The sequence below is a fragment of the Heteronotia binoei genome, chromosome 18 (assembly GCF_032191835.1).
Source record: "Heteronotia binoei isolate CCM8104 ecotype False Entrance Well chromosome 18, APGP_CSIRO_Hbin_v1, whole genome shotgun sequence".
Lineage (NCBI taxonomy): Eukaryota > Metazoa > Chordata > Lepidosauria > Squamata > Gekkonidae > Heteronotia > Heteronotia binoei.
This window is the reverse complement of record NC_083240.1, coordinates 22,916,181-22,935,341: the sequence shown is the minus strand read 5'-3', so window position 1 is coordinate 22,935,341 and position 19,161 is coordinate 22,916,181. Positions and strand designations below refer to the sequence as shown.

Here is a 19,161-nt window from a genome sequence, read left to right as displayed (position 1 = left end):
AACAAGATTTTCAGGTTATATGCTTTAAATGCCTTTGCAAGCCACGCTATGAGTGAACTCGCTGCTTCAGAGTTCATTCAGAATGCAGCTTGCAAAAGGCATTTAAGGGGACTGTGTCCCTTTAAATGACCTCTCCCCCCTCCACTGGAAACAATGGAGAATGGGGGCACCTTCTTCTTGGGTCCAGAGAATCAGACCCTCTGGTTCAATCTTTTTGAAGGGTTTTTTTAAGGAAATGGGCTAGCAGCTATGCTACAAATTTGGTGAGTCTACCTCAAAAAACAGCCCCTTCAGAGCCCCAGATACCCCTGGATTGATTCTCCATTATAGTCCATTGTCAAAGGGTATAATGGAGCTGGGGGGGAAATTGCAATCCCAAATTTTTCCTGAATGATATTGGGCTTTGGGAATATTGACAAATATCAATATTTTTCAGGTTCAATATACCTGAACCTGATAAATACCAACTTTGGGGGAGGAGGGCATACCCCAAGTGCTCAGTATCAATGGATATTGATTTTAGTGAAGGTGAAACTTGAGAGAAAGGCTAAGTCTAGGCAGAAGATCACCTCGGTGCTTTTAAAGGACAGAATGTAGTCTCTGCTTAAGTGATATGATGGCCAACAAGAAGCCAACTCTGAGAGGCCGTAGTGTCAGGTCATGGGGGCTGGTGGCTTGAAGGATTTTCTAATTAATTCTGCCAGGACCAAAGACAGGGTCCAAAAATTGGTTGCTTTTACACAGAGACCCCAAAGAAGAATTGGCAGTTACAGTCTGGTGTTTCTCTAGACCCCAATATGAATTATTTTTCCCCTGTCCAAGACCAAACCTGGTGGTAACAGCTGGAGAGAGAAAATGGCCCTCTAAATCTGGCTTTCTGAATGCAGCTTAACTTGAGACCTTTCCATATACTTCACCAGGTTATTAGTTTGAGTACTGACTTCACATCTGCATGGCCTCCTCTAGAGGGTGCATCTGATCTTTCCAGGGACTGAACTCTGGCTGGCGATGCAGCTCCACAGTTGGGCTGAGCCTCCTGTTAAGACAGTAAGAAGATGGAAGAAGGATAAAGGGATAAGGAAGTAATTTGGTTCTGAACAGATCTGGACTTCTTGTGCGATTAGAAAAAGCTTTTCTTACAGTCAGAGTTGTTCAGCAGTGGAATCGGCTACCTAGGAAGGTGGTGAGCTCCCCCTCACTGGCAGTCTTCAAGCAGCGGCTGGACAAACACTTGTTGGAGATGCTCTAGGCTAATCCTCCATTGAGTAGGGGGTTGGACTAGATGGCCTGTCTGGCCCCTTCCAGCTGCGATTCTATGATTACTTAGTTCTTGGTGGGGAGGAGGAGACTACAGACCCAAGGATTTCCACTTAGCAACTACAAGAACCATTAAGTTGCAGACTGTCAGACAAAAGCACTCATAACCTCACTGATACTACCAGCTATTAAGAAAATTGTCCAACCCCTTCTGGATTTTTGGCACACACAAAATAGCTCTAGAATTGCCTCGTTTCAAGCATAATCCTCCCTCATCTTTCATAGCATGCTTGATCTGGACCAAGCCGTTCTAGGTCCAAATCTCTTCTCAGTCACGATGCTCACAGAGAGCGATAGCCCAAAGTCACCCAATCAAGCTAAACTTACAAGGTCTCTGTAAGGAAAGAAAAGCAGGCAAAGGCCGCCCTCCCAAAAAGTCTCAAGGGAAAGGCATGGAAAAAAAGAAAGCCACGGCCAGACTAAACAAGATTGACCCTTTAATCCAATTTCAGCAGCTTTGTGGAAAATTTGTGTTTCTGCAGTTACCACTCTTGTGCTGCACGAACAAGAATGCGCATGACCATTGGAGTTGTCCTCTTTGTATGTACAGAAACCCACAGGTGCTTCCGATTTACACAGCTATGCATTCCCCCTTGAGTTGTGTAAACAGGTGATGCTGGTGCCAACTATTTAATGGGCTGTGGCAACTGCTGGCCGAGTCAATCTAACTCACACTGAATTACTTGCAATGTTTCAACAGCTCGACCACCCTCCCCAGGGCTAGAGACAGTGGGGGCCACAGAGATCTGGATCGAGCCTCAGAGAAAGTGGTTCCAAATGCCACTGCAAGCAGAGGTTCACTGAGTCATCCCGCTGGTCTCAGCTCTGCATGGCCAAAGCAGGAACAACCCTGAGCCGTCTCAAAGGGAGACCAAAGTGCTGACAATACAAATCTGAAGTGGCATAGAAATGCACAGAAAATCTTGAAAGCTGTGGACTGCTATGCACAATTGTAACAGCTGTAAAGAGAACAGACAGGCTACTCTTATCATGGGCACCAACATTTTTCTCCGGCCCAGGCAACATGAGGCCTCTCTGCCTATTACCTCTGGCCCTCGATTCCATCTCTGTTCAGAGAGGCTGTGTGTCTCCTTGATGCTCTCAGATGCTTCATCCTTGCTGGAGGATCTCCACTGGGCTTTCAGTTCCTGCTCCTGCATATATCGAGCAATCTCCTGGAATGAGAGAGTTTTCCAAATAATTCTGTTTGAAGCGCTACAATGAACAGAGCTGCACTCAGCATTTCTTGAGGGGGCCCAGGGAGAAAGGAGAGATTTGGGCAGTGCCTACAAGGTGGGAAGATCTGGCCTTCTTGTGGTATTACACAGCATCTTCCTCCACAAGTAAGCAGCTTATTTCTCCAACCCTTTCAGGCAGACAGTGTCACTGGAGACAGGATCTGTGAAAGAGTGGACTGGAACATTTAAATGGCCCAGGAACACGCTGAATGACCACGGGCAGTGCCATGGGACCACTCGGCTTGGACCCAGCTGGCACTAACAACGGGCCTGTCGTCTCCTCCTGTGCTACCTCTTGCCAAAGAGCAGGTGAGGGGGTGGGTTGGTTCCTCGTTGTGAGAACTTTCCCGGTAAGTTAAAAGGCCAGCTGCTCCTTGATCTGCTGATTCTCCTGTGACATACTGCATGGATGAGGCTTGAGATGGCTGCCACTGCCTGCAATCTTCTTAGGTAACTTTCCCTAACAGCAGCTCTGCCTATTCAGCACAACAATCTCTTGCTGTAGCAAACTGAAGCCCTCCAAGGATATGGATCAGAGTTGCCTGAATCCATACCATGAGAGTTTCATAACTAGTGGCGGGGGGAGGAACACCTCCACAGGAACAGAACACAAAGGTGTGAATCTAAAAACCATCATGGGCCACAGAAGACAAGGTAGCCTCTAAAAGCTGCTGAGAACATAGCGTGTGTAATAAACCCTCTCTCTACAATACTGTTTCTATAACCTGCAGAGGAGGCTGTGCTTGGCAGTGCTAACGTCTTCTCTTCAAAGAGGAACTGTAAAAACAAACCTATGCTCTGTCTCCCGAGAGCCACACCCACGTGAACTGCCTCATGCTTGGCAGTGGCACCTCTCCCCCCATGCCTCTGATGGTCAAAAGGTAAGCCACGTGGAGCCAGGCTTGGCTGGCTCTTCTGTCCAGTTCCAAGAAGAGACTGGAGCTTCTACTGAAGGGTAACATCGCTCCCACTGAACTGGGAAGCCCCTGCTTTGATGCCAGCCCCTCCTCCAGCACATGCCCTCTCATCTCAGCACCCCAAATACACACAAGAGTCCGGAAGTGGAGCCAAGAGAAACAAACAGAAACATGGGGAGCAGACCGCAGCTGGTGCATTACCTCATCCTGAGCCACCTGGGCAGCTCTGTAGTCATCGTTACGCTCCCGGTTCCTCCTGGCTCTCTGCACAAGAGGGTCAAAAAGCTAATAAGCGTTTGGAAAAACAAACACTTCAAGAGAGGGACAGAACTGCCCTGTTTCCATGCAGCACATGCCCTTACCTTTTCTTGCACCCAAGAACATAAAAATAGACATTGACTGCAAAGCTCCAGGTCATAATACATTTTCCAACGCAAGGCCGAATGCTTTGATCGGATAAACCAGCAATGAATTAAAGTTCTTGCTGATTTAGCCCATCCAGCCCAATGCTGTCTGTTCTCGCAGCACCAGCAGCTCTCCAGGGTCAAGGGCATACACTGGCTACCTGAGATCCATTAGCTGGAGGTTCTGCAACAGACTGAACTTGGGGTCCTTTAGATGGTTCCATGATTGACTATGCAAAGACACAATGCTTTATTGCATCAGCATTTCTGAACATGCTGTCTTGATAGGCCTGGGATTCAGAATCTTCTAGTAACCTAAATTGCATTCTTCGACAACCTCACAATCACACTTCTAAAAATCAGTGCTTTTGGTGTACAATATGATGCTAATCATTTCCTGTTGCTCACCTGGAAAGTATATAATGGCCACAAACATTGCAATACACAGGCAGGCAGACAGCCCGGCAGAAACTCTTCTTTCTCTCCAAGCAATCAAATCTACAAAGGCTTTAATCGGTTGGCAATTCCCTAGATGCTGCAGCTGACCAAATGAATGGCACTTTCGATTTACAAATAGAAGAGACGAGTAGGATACTCACGATAGAAGTCTGCTCCTCTTCGTGCAGTTTCTGAGCCAGTTCTTCATCTTGTCGGAGCTGCTCCAGGGTCTGGAGCTCCAGGCTTGCTATCACCCAATGCAGAGGTTCAGTGTCATCACCTTAACACAGGGAGACAAAAATACAAGCATCAGAAGAAGATGCAGGACATGGGCATAGCAGCCGTGTATGTTGTTCATGGTGCAGAGGAGGAACTATCTCTCTCCTGCGGAGCACGGCATGACTGTGAGCATTATGGGGTGTAAAAGCTTATATTAAGAGGAGTGGGGAAAAGGCAAAATCCACAGTACGGATAATCAGGGAAGGGGACTGAAAACAGGCAGTATCACAACCCCTTTGAGCAAATTTACAGTGATGCTGCATTCAGAATCCTGTGCAGAGTTTTGGCCACCCTAGCTGAAAAAAGGGTACTACAGAGTTGGGAAAAGATGGTGCAGAAGAACAAACAGAATTAATTCTGCTGCTACAAAATGTGGCAATAGATCCTGGCCTGAATGGCTTGATAAGGGAATTAGACAAACTTGCATAGGTCAGGTCTATTAACAGTTCTCCATGTTCAGAGGCAATATACTGTAATTGCTTGGGGGCAGTAGGGGTGGAAGGGCTTTTCTTGTGGGTTTCCTGGGAGAATCTAGCTGACAACTGTAGGAGATACGGAGTGGGGCCTGACAGTCCTTTGGTCTAACTAACAGGATTGTACTTAAATTCTTAAATGAGAAGTGGAGAAAATGCAAGCAGAATACTGCAGACAGATTAGAGACAATAGCAGAACGGGCTGAATGTGGAGAACACCAGTAAAAAAGTAAGCAGAATGTCAGGAGGACAGAGGGGAAAAATCAGGGCACTCAATATAACTGCAAGAAAGATAATTCAGGTCTCTCCCCCCTTGTATTTTCATGTCTTATGTTTGCTCTCCACAGCCTGTAAAAAGGCCTGTAAAAAGCAGCTTTTCTTTAGGAAAAAGAACTGCATAATTCTGCAAAGGATTTCTCATAATTGTGATCATTGTAATTATAACAAGTCACTTGAAGGTTTGCAGAACAGAAATGTTGTTAGTGCAGAAGGCCACAGAAAGAGAGAGAGAAAGAAATCATATGTTCTGCTGTAGTGAAATGCAATGCAAGGTTGCAAGTCTGTATATCTCTTGTATCAAATTGCTGGGTTTTGGTGGGCTTTTTTGTTTTGAGAAAAGGACACTCTCCAAGGTCTGCTGTAGTGTCCTAGAAAATGACTTTTTAATCTGCATTCCAGGACACCTTGATGCTCCTTGGGAGCTTATCTGACATTCCTCAACCACCTGACAAGTGATGGCATGGATATATTTCTGGAAGACAGCTGGTTTCGTAACCCTGCAGTCCCAAGGAACAGCTGGGTATCATTTTGGTATGCCTTCTATACAAGCAAGGCAACAGGTACACTGACTCCAGAACATGTCCCAGGCTGGGATTCCATGGCCATATTCAAGATTACAATTTTTTTTTTAATTTGGGCAATGCTGAGACTCACTGCCCTAGAATGTGAAAAAAATTCTATTACTTGCAAAATGTTGCAGCAAAATGGCTGGGTGAAACAAGACATGACGTTGGGGAATCCATGATCGGATACCCAACAAATAATTTAGCTGAAAAAAGCAGGAATGGCTGGATAAGTATTGGGCTCCCCTTGGAGCTGCTCCTTCCCTGTGGCTTTAAGTCCTAGAAGCAAAAAAGACAGATACAATGGGGATACTTTATCTCCTCCGCTACCAGGGCTTAAAGCAGCCAGGGATGGGGGAAGAGAGTCATTTTCATCTGAAGAGACAGCACAGGAAGAAGAATTAACCCACCTCTGTCCAGAATGCTGGCTCCAAGCCATATCACACACCCTCACCTCGACAGCTGCTTTTTACAGCTCAGCTACACCTCACCGGATCTTATCTAAGACTCCTAACAGTCTGTCCTTGAATGTGAGAAGATCCCAATTCAAATCTTATATCTGCCCTGAAGCACGCCACTGTGAAGATGGAGCTTGGGGACAATCATAGTGGCCTGCCTTTTTATGGATGCTGTTGTTTTTAAACAAATGGACAAATCCTTTCAAAGTGTATATGACTTGAGAGCTAAATTAAACTTCCACGCAGAGTATCTTTGAAAACAGGTGCTGGAGACAAACACTGGGTGAAAGCCATTTTATAGAGCAATCCTTGTGTGGTTCTTATCCATCTTAGCATTGTGTCATGTTAAGAGCTGTGCTGATCTGCTCAAAGCAAAGCCCTTGGCACTGAAATGTCATCAAGAGCAGCACTCCTCCTTCACTATAATCTGAGAGTCTGTATGGTGCAAATGCTTTCAGAGAGACAGACCGTTTAGCGTAATGCTCATTTTCGCTCTCTGGTTACCTTTTTCGGCATCTGAGTTCTCCAACCTCTGCTTCTGCTGTCGGATCGCTTCTTCTTCTAAGTCCTGCAACCTCTTGGCTAGCTCCTGTGTATGGCAGAAAATCACTTATAGACGTGGAGAAGAATCCAACACATGAGAGACTTCTAAGGTCCTGCCTCATCCACATGTACATCTCACCTCTTCTCTGTACTGGGGGTGGGGGTGGGCAGACAGATCAAGATTTTTTAAACAGTAAATAGGTCTACTTGCCTCCTTCCATACCAACCAGCCCAAGGTATGATATCTATCTGGGGGACCCTCTGCTGGAAGCAGCTCTATGCAAATGCAGAATCCAACTTGTGTGCCTGCACAGAAGAACTGACCTTATTTTTTAAGCAGTGGTGGTTAGAACCTGAAGGAAGGCTTTAAAAGGGTGAAAGGTAGTCCCTTGTGCAAGCACCAGTCATTTCCGACCCTGGGGTGATGTTGCTTTCACAACATTTTCATGGCAGACTTTTTAAAGGGTGGTTTGCCATTGCCTTCCCCAGTCATCTACACTTTCCCCCCAGCAAGCTGGGTACTCATGTTACTGACTTCGGAAGGATGGAAGGCTGAGTCAACCTCGAGCTGGCTACCTGAACCCAGCTTCTGCTGGGATCCAACTCAGGTCGTGAGCAGAGAGCTTGGACTGCAGTACTGCAGCTTTACCACTCTGCGTCACAGGGCTCTAGGCTTTAGCAGCTGCTAAACTTTGCAGTTCTCTCTCTTGGGGGATGAGAGCAGCAGCATTCCTACCAATCTCCCGGAGGAAGATGAAGATACTTCTATTCCGGAATGCCTTTCAAGTTAAACCAGCCAAGAGACAGCACCTGCTTGGCTGTGCTGAGCCTGATGTTTTATGTATTGCCTCTTTTAAAGCGGATGCTGGTATTTAACTGAATTACATGGCTTGTAATTCTGCATTTGAAATTTGTTAAAAGCCTTGGGGGTCTTCCAAGACCAAACTATCATAAGAATACAAGTAAGTGCCACAGCCAGGTCATTTGTTTCTAGTTGTTTTTCTTGCCCTTTAATTTCTCATGGAGTATTCCTTGGGCATGTCTGCAGATATCAGAGCTCCAGGAAAGGTTACAAGGCCGCTCGGGTAGACACAGGACTGAGTGTCTAGGAAAGGGAAGGTCCCCTGTGCAAGCACCAGTCATTTCCAACTCTGGGGTGACGTTGCTTTCACAACGTTTTCACAGCAGACTTTTTACGGTGTGGTTTGCCATAGCCTTCCCCAGTCATCTACACTTTCCCCCCAGCAAGCTGAGTACTCATTTTACCGACCTCAGAAGGATGGAAGGCTGAGTCAACCTCGAGCCGGCTACCTGAAAACCCAGCTTCCACCGGGGATCGAACTCAGGTCGTGAGCAAAGCTTAGGACTGCAGTACTGCAGCTTTAACACTCTGCGCCATAGGGCTCTAACCTTCCCTTTAACAAAATACCAGAATTCACTAACAAGGAAAGCAGAATTCTGTGACTTGATATGCAATCCAAATTACGCAGACATGTATGAGTTTTCTTAGTAAGAGTAATTTCACCTTCTCGGACTCAGTACAGGCAGAAATTTGGTCCAGTAGCTCCTCCTCCTTTGAAGGACTGGCCTCTGGCAGGAGTGCATCACACTGCTTTGAGTAAGATCACCAAGTGCTTTTTGTCACACCCAAATAATTGTCATCGGAGCACATCACAAACCACAGTTACTACTGAGTAGCACAGATGTACTAGCAACGTTTAATTAAAGCATAGACTTCAGCAGTGCCCTGGACTGTGGCTGACACCTTCACCAGTGGCAACACTATTAAGTCTAACCTGCTTTCTCGAGTTTAACCACCTGAATAAAATCACTAAGGTTCTGCTGAAAGTGAAGACTATAAGTACACATTTGTATAGTTCTTTTCCTAAACACTCAATATAACACTGTGATTACATTGTAACGCTTTAATTTAACTGGAATCAAAGCAGTTGTGGATGCAGGGTCCATAACCCTTTCTCAATATGTGTCCTGCTGCAAGCAGCTGTTCCGCCTGGCCTTGCAAATGTCCTACAAACTTTTTAAAAACAAAGAAACTGAAATTATGAGATACTCAGGAAACTGTTTTCTAGGTTTTGTTGCTTCCGTGAGATCCTAGTTTTTTAAAAAGCCCACTTTCCCCCTTTCTCCAATCAGAAATGAATGTATGAGACTGTCTTTTGCAGAGTTAAGACTATTTGTCCATCTATCCTGATCAGCAATAGAAGGTCCAGCTTTGGGCAGAGAGACATCTTGCCCAACCTTTTCACTAAGACCTTCTGGGTGCAAAGTACGCACCCTTCCACTGAGCACTGGCACAGATCATAGAGCCAATGGTGATGCTCGCACTCAGTGTTTGGGTACAGTGTGAATCAGGGAAGAAACTGAAGAAGTCAAGACAGGTGGCAAGAACAGGAATTAGACTAACAAGAAATAGCATCCAAGGTATTTCTTTCTAGGGCCCTTTTGCATATTACCTGAGACATTTTAAAATTTACGTTTGAAACTGTGAAATGCAAACCATAAGAAGGTACGAAGCTGAGCTTGCAGCCATAAGGATCCTACAGAGACACACCAGTGACAGCAAGCCACTTCTGATCAACAGCCAACATATAAAAGAGCACTTAAAAGGTAAAGGTAATCCCCTGCACAAGCACCAGTCATTTCCAACTCTGAGGTGACGTTGGTTTTTACAACGTTTTCATGGCAGGCTTTTTTTAATGGGGTGGTTTGCCATCTACACTTTCCCCCACAGCAAGCTGGGTACTAATTTTACCGACCTTGGAAGGATGGAAGGCTGAATCAACCATGAGCCAGCTACCTGAAACCAGCTTCCGCCGGCAGGATTGAACTCAGGTCGTGAGCAGAGCTTGGACTGCGTGCTGTAGCTTTACCACTCAGCACTCAGAAATTTGCAAAAGATAGTCAATTTGTCTAGTATTAATGGTCATGATGACAGACTCTCTGTAATTGTTGAGAGAACGTTCATGCTGTTTTCAAGAGGCTGAGACCCAGTGGGAAGTGCAGCAGTTATGATATGGTAGTTCTCAGGTGTGGGCTTCTTTTTAGTTGCTTGGTTACCATTTTAGGATACATTCCATGATAGCCAGAATGGCAAGAACCATACATTCCTCATAAAGGAAATTCTTACAAGGGTCAGAATGCCATCAGAAGATCTCTGCTCAGCACCTTCCTATTTCTCCCAATTACCCCAGGCATATCTCTGCTTATAGCATGAGGTCCATTTTATGAAAATGCACCCCGCACTGCCTGAATATTGCTCCAAATGACATTATTTTGCATGTTCCTGTGCAACGTGGCCATACAATCTGATTGACAGTGTTATTCTGGAAGAATAGGCTCCATTATTTTAATACAGCATTTTTTTTTTTCGAATTAAGTATTCTACTTGACCAACAAGATGAAAAGGAAATTCATTCAGGAGCAGAGATTCTGCTTCAGACATCTCTCTATAGACTTTGTTTCCAGTCCTTTTGCAAAAAAGAAACCATTCATAAGGCTGAAGAGGGCTTCTCTTCGACTCAACGAGGGAAGCTTTGCTCAAGTGGCTGACACGTGGCCACAAAATGTGTCTTGATGTTGTCAAGTTGCACGTTTGACCCCGGCTGCTGCCTGGCTAGGAGAACGCCTGGGATCTGGCATGTACCACTCCAAGCCCTTTGAAGGAAGGAAGCAGTACCAATGGGATAAAGGCGGAGTGCACTTCAGATGGCACTTTGATCTCCTGGTTTTATTCAGCCTCCACAAAGAAGCAGGAGTGTTTATGATGGCTGCAGCTGTATCAGTTCATGCTAACTCTAAACATTCACAGGACAGCTTGACATGCTGCTTCTTTTCATTGATTTAGAATGAAAACAGACAAGTTGTGCTAGCTAGAATGCTCATTCGTTTTACAAAAGCATCCTGGGCTTCTAAACTAAATGCAATCAGAGGTTCACATTAAAACTACAGTGAAGACAACATGAAGCCTTGTATCAAGGACATGGGAGTGAAGAAGTCTCTGATTTATATTTCACCACAATCATGAACTTATGACTTGAAACAAAACTGGCAGGCTTTCAGCCGCACATCTACATTGTGAAGAGCATTATAACTACCTTGAAATGAAGGCTACTGTTACTACTGCAATTATGTGTGTGCCGCATTGTGAACCCCTCAAAAGTGGTATAGATGGGAGTGGTGATGTGAGAGGCATGCCCTGTAGAAAGCCTGGCACCTTGGCACTGTTTGCTTGGCAAATTTCCCAGGCAACAGGACAATGGAAGCAGTAAGGACACATTACACATTTAGCAAACAATGCTATGTGGCTTTATTTTTAAAAGACTGCTTGATTGTCCTTTTGAGTCACAGGCAGGCTAGCTAACGGAAGAGAATATAACTCCTGACTGAGAAGCTGAAGACATCAACAGTTCTGAACTGGCAGGTCAGAAAAACCTCTAGGGAGGAGTTCCACAGCCCAGCTTAGTAAAAAAAAAAATGTTAGTGGACATTAAAATGGTTGGTTCCCCACCCCCCATCCAAATAATGGTATGAGCAAAGACATAGCAGGGGATGTCTCTGCCACCAGAGGGCAGCAGACACTACACAACAGCCACAAGCGTCCTTGGGTCAAGAGCGCAGCAAAGGAAGTCCAGAGCTCCTACCCAGCCCACAGCTTGATAACAATAGGAAACATTTCAGGCCTGCCTACATCTTCATAGATGAAACCACAAACCCATTTAAGGATTGCTATTATTTTCAATCTCTGGATACAGAAGACGCTAGTCCCCTTCAGACACAATGCATGCAAAGAGAGAACAGGAAGAAGCATACTGGCCCTACCTACATGTGATGACCAAAATGTGAACACTTCCCATGCATGATGCTTACAAGCACCAACTCTGCTTATGTTCCATCCATTTTGAGTAGGTGGGGCTAACATTTTTGCCCTCGCTTGAAAACCACTGTCAACTTGTGTCTCCACTTCCAAAATGACATCAGGCTTAGTTCTGCATGCCATTCCTTTTAACTTTTTAGCTCCTTAAACTGCACTTTTCCATTCCCCTTCTAGACCACTTGGCAGCATTACAGCGCAGCTTGCTAGGGAGGGGCTGGAAAAACCACCATCACAGCTGTGCTTTTGTGCAGGCACTACAGAGGTGAAAAGGGGGGTCCGCAGTGGCAGCAAGAGGACAGGGGTGCGTGGATACCTTTCCCACCCACTCAAGTTGATGCAGGTGTTGTGGTAGTGTCATGTTTTCAAGCCCTTGCCTAGAAGCACCCGCCTCACCTCTTCTTCAAACACTTCCCTGTACAGAATTTCCCCTCTGCTTAGAAATGGCACGGGTTTTCCGTTTTCAGGCTGGTCCAGCGCTTTCAAATGAGGCGTGGGAGGAGGTGGCCCTTGGCGGTGAAAACCCCCCTGCCTGTAACAAAGGCACCATTTACAAGAGGATCCAACCCCATGAGAGCATAGAAATGTTCTAATTGAACTGCTTCATTACAAAGCCCTGCAAGGGGGCATTTCTGGGTGTTCTCCCCAACAGGCAGTGCTGGTTTCTAATTGCCAGTATTCTGGAGATATTTCACAGGAAGGAGAGAAGGCAGATTCGGAGAACACGGCCACAATACAGAGCTCCATGAGGAACTGATGCAACAGCCCCTCCTCACATGGAACTGGAGTCTCTGCATGTTCACCAAAGTGACTGGTGTCAGGGATTTAAGCATGCTTATGGAAACATGAAGCAACGCATAGCTGCACATGGATTGTAACAAGTCAGCCAGAGCAGGTCTATCTCTCTACTGTCCTTTCTCCTAGGATTGTGTTCAGTTTTGGACACCACATTTTAAGAAGGATATAGACAAGCTGGAACGACGATGACGATGGTGGGGGGTCTGGAGACCAAGTCCTATGAAGAAAGGTTGAAGGAGCTGGGCATGTTCAGAGGTCAAAAAGTGGAAGACACAAATAGGCTCAATACTGAAGGCCCATTGGCTCTGATAAGGTGTTTCATACCTGGACTTTTTGGACCAAAATTGGAAGGCATACAATAGCAATATCATTCAATTCGTGCACATCTTCATTTGACACAAGGCTAGATCCTTGGAGGCCTCACATAGAATATTTTTCTTGTGTCTTTTGATTGTACTTGGAGCCTATTTGTACCTTCTATTGTCTGACCTCTGAAGAAGCCCCCAATTGGGTTGAAACATGTTAGTTCACTATTGTTTTCTCTTGGACACGTTACTTTTTATTATATTATGAGGCTTGTGTTGCGCCTTGATATGCTTTTAAATGTCTCTGTAATAAATACATGTATTTTAATGTACAATTAGTTCCTATTTTGGTTTAGGTTTTGGCCCTGATTTTGCTTTCTAACCTACCTTTCAGGTACTTGATTCAATTTTGCTGTTTTCTCCCCCTCCGTTTTCTTGCGCCCTAATTGATGCCTGATGCACAATCCCATCCACTTGAAAGGCTGTCCCACAGAAAGCACACCACTGTGGACATGTCAAGAGGCTGGTGCTGCATGGGCAGCAGCAGACAGGTCCTTCTGATAATAAACTATCATCTTAAATGGGTTGGATTGCTCACATCTAAGTTGCTTCCTGTTAGGATTGCTTCCCTTACAGTATGCCTAACCCCACTATGAAGTTTCTGGGCACAGCCCTGCCTCCAACAGCCCTTATGTTGCACAAACGCACAATTAGTACACTGTTAATTACTATAAAATAAGTAAAAAATAAAGCTAGCTCTCCAGAAGTCCGTTCTGCAAGAAAGGTAGCATGGAAGCACTTTCAGGCTGTTGTTGTATCTGCTTCCTGCAGGCATAAAAACAGTGGAAAGCAGAAGGAAATGTGAAGGCCTGACTTCCCTCCCCTAAATTGTTTATGAAACTTTTTAATGCTCAAAGGAGTTGGGTACAACTCAAGCGCCAGGCTCAGCTTGTTCTCCAAAATCAACAACAGAAGCACCAGCCTGTGCTTGGAAAGGGCTGAAGTCCATTTTCAGCTACGCCAGGTGAGGCAACAGCCCCCCCCCCCTTCGTGTCTCACCCTGAGCTAGCTCACCCATGCAATGGTTACCTCCAGACTGGACTACACTGCTTTACACTGAGCTACCCTTGAAACTGATCAAAAAACTCCAGCTGGTCTGGAATGTGGCAGTGCAGGTCCTAACTGGAACATCATGGACTGCATATATTCAACCCCTGCACTGGCTCCCGGTGGAGTTCCAAGCGAGATTCAAGGTTCTGGTATTGACCTTTAAGTCCCTAAGCAGTCTGGGACTCAAGTATCTTTGGAACTGCCTCCTCTGGTACGTCCCCTGAAGAGCTTTATGTTCTGCAGAGAACAACTTACCAGTGATCCCCAGCCTGGGCTTCCACCTGGTGGAACTCTCTGCCAAATAACATCTGCACCCTGTGCAACCTAATGCAGTTCTGCAGGGCTTGCAAGATGGCGATGTTCCAGTAGGCATTTGGTTGAAGACAGTGATGGGTACCATCCAATCTGGCATTCCCTTCACACCTCCCCCCCTCCGCTTTTTCTTTACCTCCCCCATGAGACAGTGACACAATTTGAAATTCTCTCTTTTGGGTGGTATTTTTGTAATTTTGTGTGTGTGTGTGCTTGCAAGTCACAGTGACCTCTGGTGATTGAACCCTGCTGGGAGAAGGAGGATATTCAGAGAAGTGGCTGAATAATGCCTGCCTGTGCCTCTGGGCTCTGGTATTCCAAGGAGGTCTCCCATCCAAGTAGTTGCCAGAATCGACCCTGCTTAACTTCCAAGATCTGACAATATTGCAATTGTGTGAGCTCTTCAGGTCAAGGCCACAATTTAAAATTCTGAAGTTTTTAGTGCCATCCGAGAATGTGTTAATTAGATAATTGTTTGTTTGTTTTTTATTGTTGTTTACCACCCTGAGAATTGAGGGGAGGGCGATTTATAAATTGAAATAATAAATAAACTTTCCAACAAGGCTTTGTGTTTTGCAAACCAATGAATGCTGATTTATTATCTCAAATGCCCTTCCAGCTTCGGCTTCCTGCTTTTATTAGATATAGCCATTCCTAACATCTCTGTCATCATCTGCTCTACCAAAACAGAATCCCTGAAACAGGACGGCACTGCAGGCATTTAACAGCCAGGCTGCGGTCAGCCACAAACGATGGGTGAGAAAATCAGGCAGTGGTTGTACAAACACTTGGAATGGCAGAACCAAATATATTTAGTGGCTTCTAGAAACATCCCACAATGATAGCTTGCCTTTCCCATTAACCACCGAAGTAGGGAGGGGTGGAGTCTAGTGCAAACTAGCCAAACTCTCGCACTGAGACATCTATAATCAGTTTGTCAGCCCTGAACCAAGCTCTGTTTTTAATCCTGCTGTGAACATTTATTATGTTTTCCTGTCCAGAGGGAAGATAGCTAATAACATGTATTTTGCACACCTTTGATTAAATCAGCCTGGAGCATAGCCTTTCAGCTGTCCCTGGAACTGCCCCCAACTCTCCTCACTGAACAGAGGTTTCGCGTGTGTGAAAAGTGCTGTCAAGTCACAGCCAACTCACACAATCTCAGTTTGTGCTTTAGCATGTTTAATAAGGAAGGAGTTAGTTAAGTCTTTTTTATTCATGATATCTGTACTATTGAAATCAGCCTATTATATAGCTCTAAAATTTTAATTGTATGTAGATGTGCTGATAACTCCGTGCTGTGTATTAATCTATTGAGCTGATCTATAATGGTAACCAGGGCCTTTTTTTGGTAGAAAAAGCCCAGCAGGAACTCATTTGCATATTAGGCCACATCCCCTGACACCAAGCCAGCGGGAACTGCGTTCCTGCTTAAAAAAAAAAAAAGCCCTGATGGTAACAAAGTTAAAGTGAAATGGCTACCCTGTAGGGTTGCTGAGGCAAGAGATGAACAGAGGTGGTTTGCCATTGCCTGCCTCTATGTAGCAATCTTGGACTTACTTGGTGGTCCTTCCATCCAAGTAGTAGCCAGGGCCGACCCTGCTTAGCTTCCGAGAACTGACGAGATTCAGGTCAGAGCTGCAAAGTGTTTATAAGTTCTCTGAGGTCTCATTCAAAATGAGAAGAGCCAAAGGGCTGCAACTAGTCCTTCATTTCTGCCAGATGCCCATGTTCAAGTGGAGCTCCAGGAAAAAAGATTTTTATCATTAAAAAACAATGCCCTCCTGGCCCTGACCTGGATAGCCCAGGCAAGCCCAATCTCATCGGATCTTGGAAGCTAACCAGGGTTGACTGTGGTTAGTACTTGGATGGAAGAATTCCTTGAAATACCCAGTCAAGAGGACAGGGGCAGGTTCTATTCAGCTACTCCTCTGAATACCCTCCAGACCCCCAGTAGGAGTCAGCTGCCAGAGGTCAACATGACTTCCAGGTGCAAAGACACAAAATACCAAAACCACAATGCCCTTCTGAAGCTATCAGGGTGCTGACAAAATTTATAGAGGTTTATGAGCATGGACTGCGTCCTGTAAGACTGTATAATCTGTTCCGATTCCCAGCAGGAAGTGCCCACAGTGGACCAAGATTTCACAGGCAGATGTCCTGATTTCCTTGTAAAATCTGCTGCCGTGTTACTTCTGCCTTTTAATCCAAAAGTGGCAGAGCGGTGATGGAACCCACCCACTTCATAGTTTGCAGAAAGTTTTGACCTCTAGATCACAAGGCCAAGAAGTCAGAGCACAAAATGAGCAACCCTTAGAGAGTCAGCAGAAGACCAGAGTGGAGCAATGGGAGACCAGGGCTCATGTCCCCACTCTGCCATGGAAGCTTTCTGGGTGACTTTGGGTCAGTTTCACATGTTCAGCCTAACTTGCCTAACAGGGCTGTTGTGAGGATAAAACAGAGTGGAAAAAGATATAAACTGATTTGGATTTTCACTGGGGAGAGAGGCAGGGTATATAAACTACAGCTCAGGTCATGTTGTGCCCCCAAACGACAGAAGTCTCACACACACCTGCTCTTCGCCAAAAGGCTAACTATATGTAACTATGCATAAATGGTTGTTAATGGTTGTTGACTGTACTACTACTACTACTACTACTACTACCTACTACTGAAAATTGCCTCCTGAAAATCACTGACATAAGTCTAGTTCCAATCAACATGCTTCAGAAGCACTGCTTTCCAGAAAGGTCATTGCTCTTGAGGGCTGAATCAGTTCTCAAGGCCACAAGAAGTCACTCATGGCATGTTGCACAGCAGAACAAGGCCACACTGGGCGCAACGTTCCCTCTAAGCTGCAGAGTCTTGTGAGCAAAAAATCTACTTTGTGAGCTACTGGCATTAAAGTTGTGAACTACTGCATAAATTACTGTGCTCTGGGATCATCCTTCCTGAGCTAAGGGAAAAATCTGTGAGCTAGCTCACACTAACTCAGCTTAGAGGGAACACTGGGTTCCAGGTAATAACAGATCCTCCTCTCATGCAAGACTACAGCCCCACTTCCTTCTGAATAACTTCCTTTGGGTTCTGAAAAACTAGCAACTTAGCTGGGTTTGCAACATTTGAGCCTTAATAGCCAGAAAGACAACTGCAATGCCGCCACAGCTTGTGGAATTGGCAGGAGACAGCTTTCATTCTTCAGAGCATATAGAACCATCTAATGAGAGATTTTTCATGGAGGCACTCAGTCAGGATTTTTCATGCGGCACTCAGCCAGGAGACACTTTTGTCTGGCATAATGTCTGGCTACCCTAGAGCTATTAAAGCAGTCTGGCCAACAGGCTGGGAGTTGGCAAATTAAACCAACCCAAGCCACAAGGGATGACCAGTCAACTCCTGCTCCACCTCCCCATCACCAGATGGCCTCAAGCAGTAGCAAACAGGCCTAAAATGCTTGATACTCTGTGCCTCCCGCAGCAGAGACTGTCTGTGTTGAATGCTGCAGTCAGTGCAATTTAAAAAAAAACTCTCAGAATGCCAACCTGGAACTTCTAAGCAACCAGTTAATTTGCTGCAGGGTATTATTAGAGCAATCTTGACATAGCTTGGCTGGCAAAAATGGCACACTTGCCTGCCACAACCTGCTCCCACTGATCTCAAAGCCTCATTTGGCTTTGCACGTCCTAGTACCTGGTCTCTCTCCTCCCGTTGGCGACTCTCCTCAGCTTTCTTCTGAATATCCTCCTGGATGGCACGGGCAATTTCAGAGTCGCTCTCTTCGCTGCACGCAGCAGGATGAAGGGAGAAGAAAAGAAACAATTAGAGCAGCCACTCCTAGCCTGGCTGGGTACAAAATTAACAGAACACGAGATGTGCCACTTGGAGTTCTGGTCAGATATGGTACCTCTCATTTGGTGTTAATTCTGTATACAACCCACTATATAAAGCATCTTCCAGAAGAAACTAGTTGCCTTCAGCATCCTGCTATACACACACTCTGGCCATCAACCTATACCAGGGGTGCCCAAACTATGGCTTGGAAGCCACATGCGGCTCTTTCAAACATATTGTGTGGCTTTCAAAGCTCCCACCACCCCGTCGGCCAGCATGAAGAAGGCATTTGTCTTTAAATCACTTCTCAAAGCCAGTGGCTTGGAGAATGCATTTAAAGTTAAAATTACTTTATTTTCAACTCTCCCACCCTCCTCCCTCCATCTATTCACCCCTTCCTTCCTTTCTGCAGCTCTCAAACATCTGATATTCATATCTTGCGGCTCTCAAACATCTGACATTTATTCTATGTGGCAGCTCTTACATTAAGCAAGTTTGGCCACCCCTGACCGATACACTGCCCTTCACATGCACCTTACTTGTATTCAAAACAGCCCCAGGTTTGCACTCTAGAGCCATGGCTGACTCAGCACCAGAACCCAAAACACACCTTGATCCCAAGAATGCAGCCATAACTTGCTCCTACTGTTTCCAAAAGGGAAGTGCATCTGAAACAAGCCCCAAAGAACAAGTGATTACACAGGGCAACCCCTACATTTGTTTCTGCTGCTCGGAATTATGGAGCTTCCTCTCTTCCTCCTCCATGCCTTGCAGCCTCTTGGCAATCTGGATGTCCTTCTGAACTAGCTGGTTCTTCTGGATGTTGGAGGTGTAATGCTGCTCAACTGTGGAAAAATGGCAAGAGATAGAAAACTCTCAGAAAGTGTTGAAAGGAGGGGGGTCTTGTATGTCTCTTCCTTCTCCCTTTCTCACAATACAAGAACTCGTGGGCATTCGATGAAATTGCTGAGCAGACAGGTTAAAACGGATAAAAGGAAGTACTTC

General features: G+C 45.5%; 1 protein-coding gene across 4 annotated transcripts in view; it reads right to left on the bottom strand.

The window, feature by feature from the left end:
- LOC132587398 (coiled-coil domain-containing protein 50-like) overlaps positions 1-19,161 on the bottom strand; it is a 44,113-nt gene that overhangs the window by 3,371 nt on the left and 21,581 nt on the right. For 3 of the 4 annotated variants that reach the window (XM_060259704.1, XM_060259702.1, XM_060259703.1), the window contains exons 4-10: positions 18,872-19,001; positions 18,016-18,106; positions 6,871-6,955; positions 4,476-4,594; positions 3,674-3,736; positions 2,364-2,492; positions 942-1,036 (exon numbers count right to left, since the gene is read on the bottom strand). In XM_060259704.1, the coding sequence (XP_060115687.1) occupies positions 942-1,036; positions 2,364-2,492; positions 3,674-3,736; positions 4,476-4,594; positions 6,871-6,955; positions 18,016-18,106; positions 18,872-19,001 (712 nt within the window). The remainder of the gene's footprint in view (positions 1-941; positions 1,037-2,363; positions 2,493-3,673; positions 3,737-4,475; positions 4,595-6,870; positions 6,956-18,015; positions 18,107-18,871; positions 19,002-19,161) is intronic. The other variant, XM_060259705.1, reaches the window with a different exon arrangement.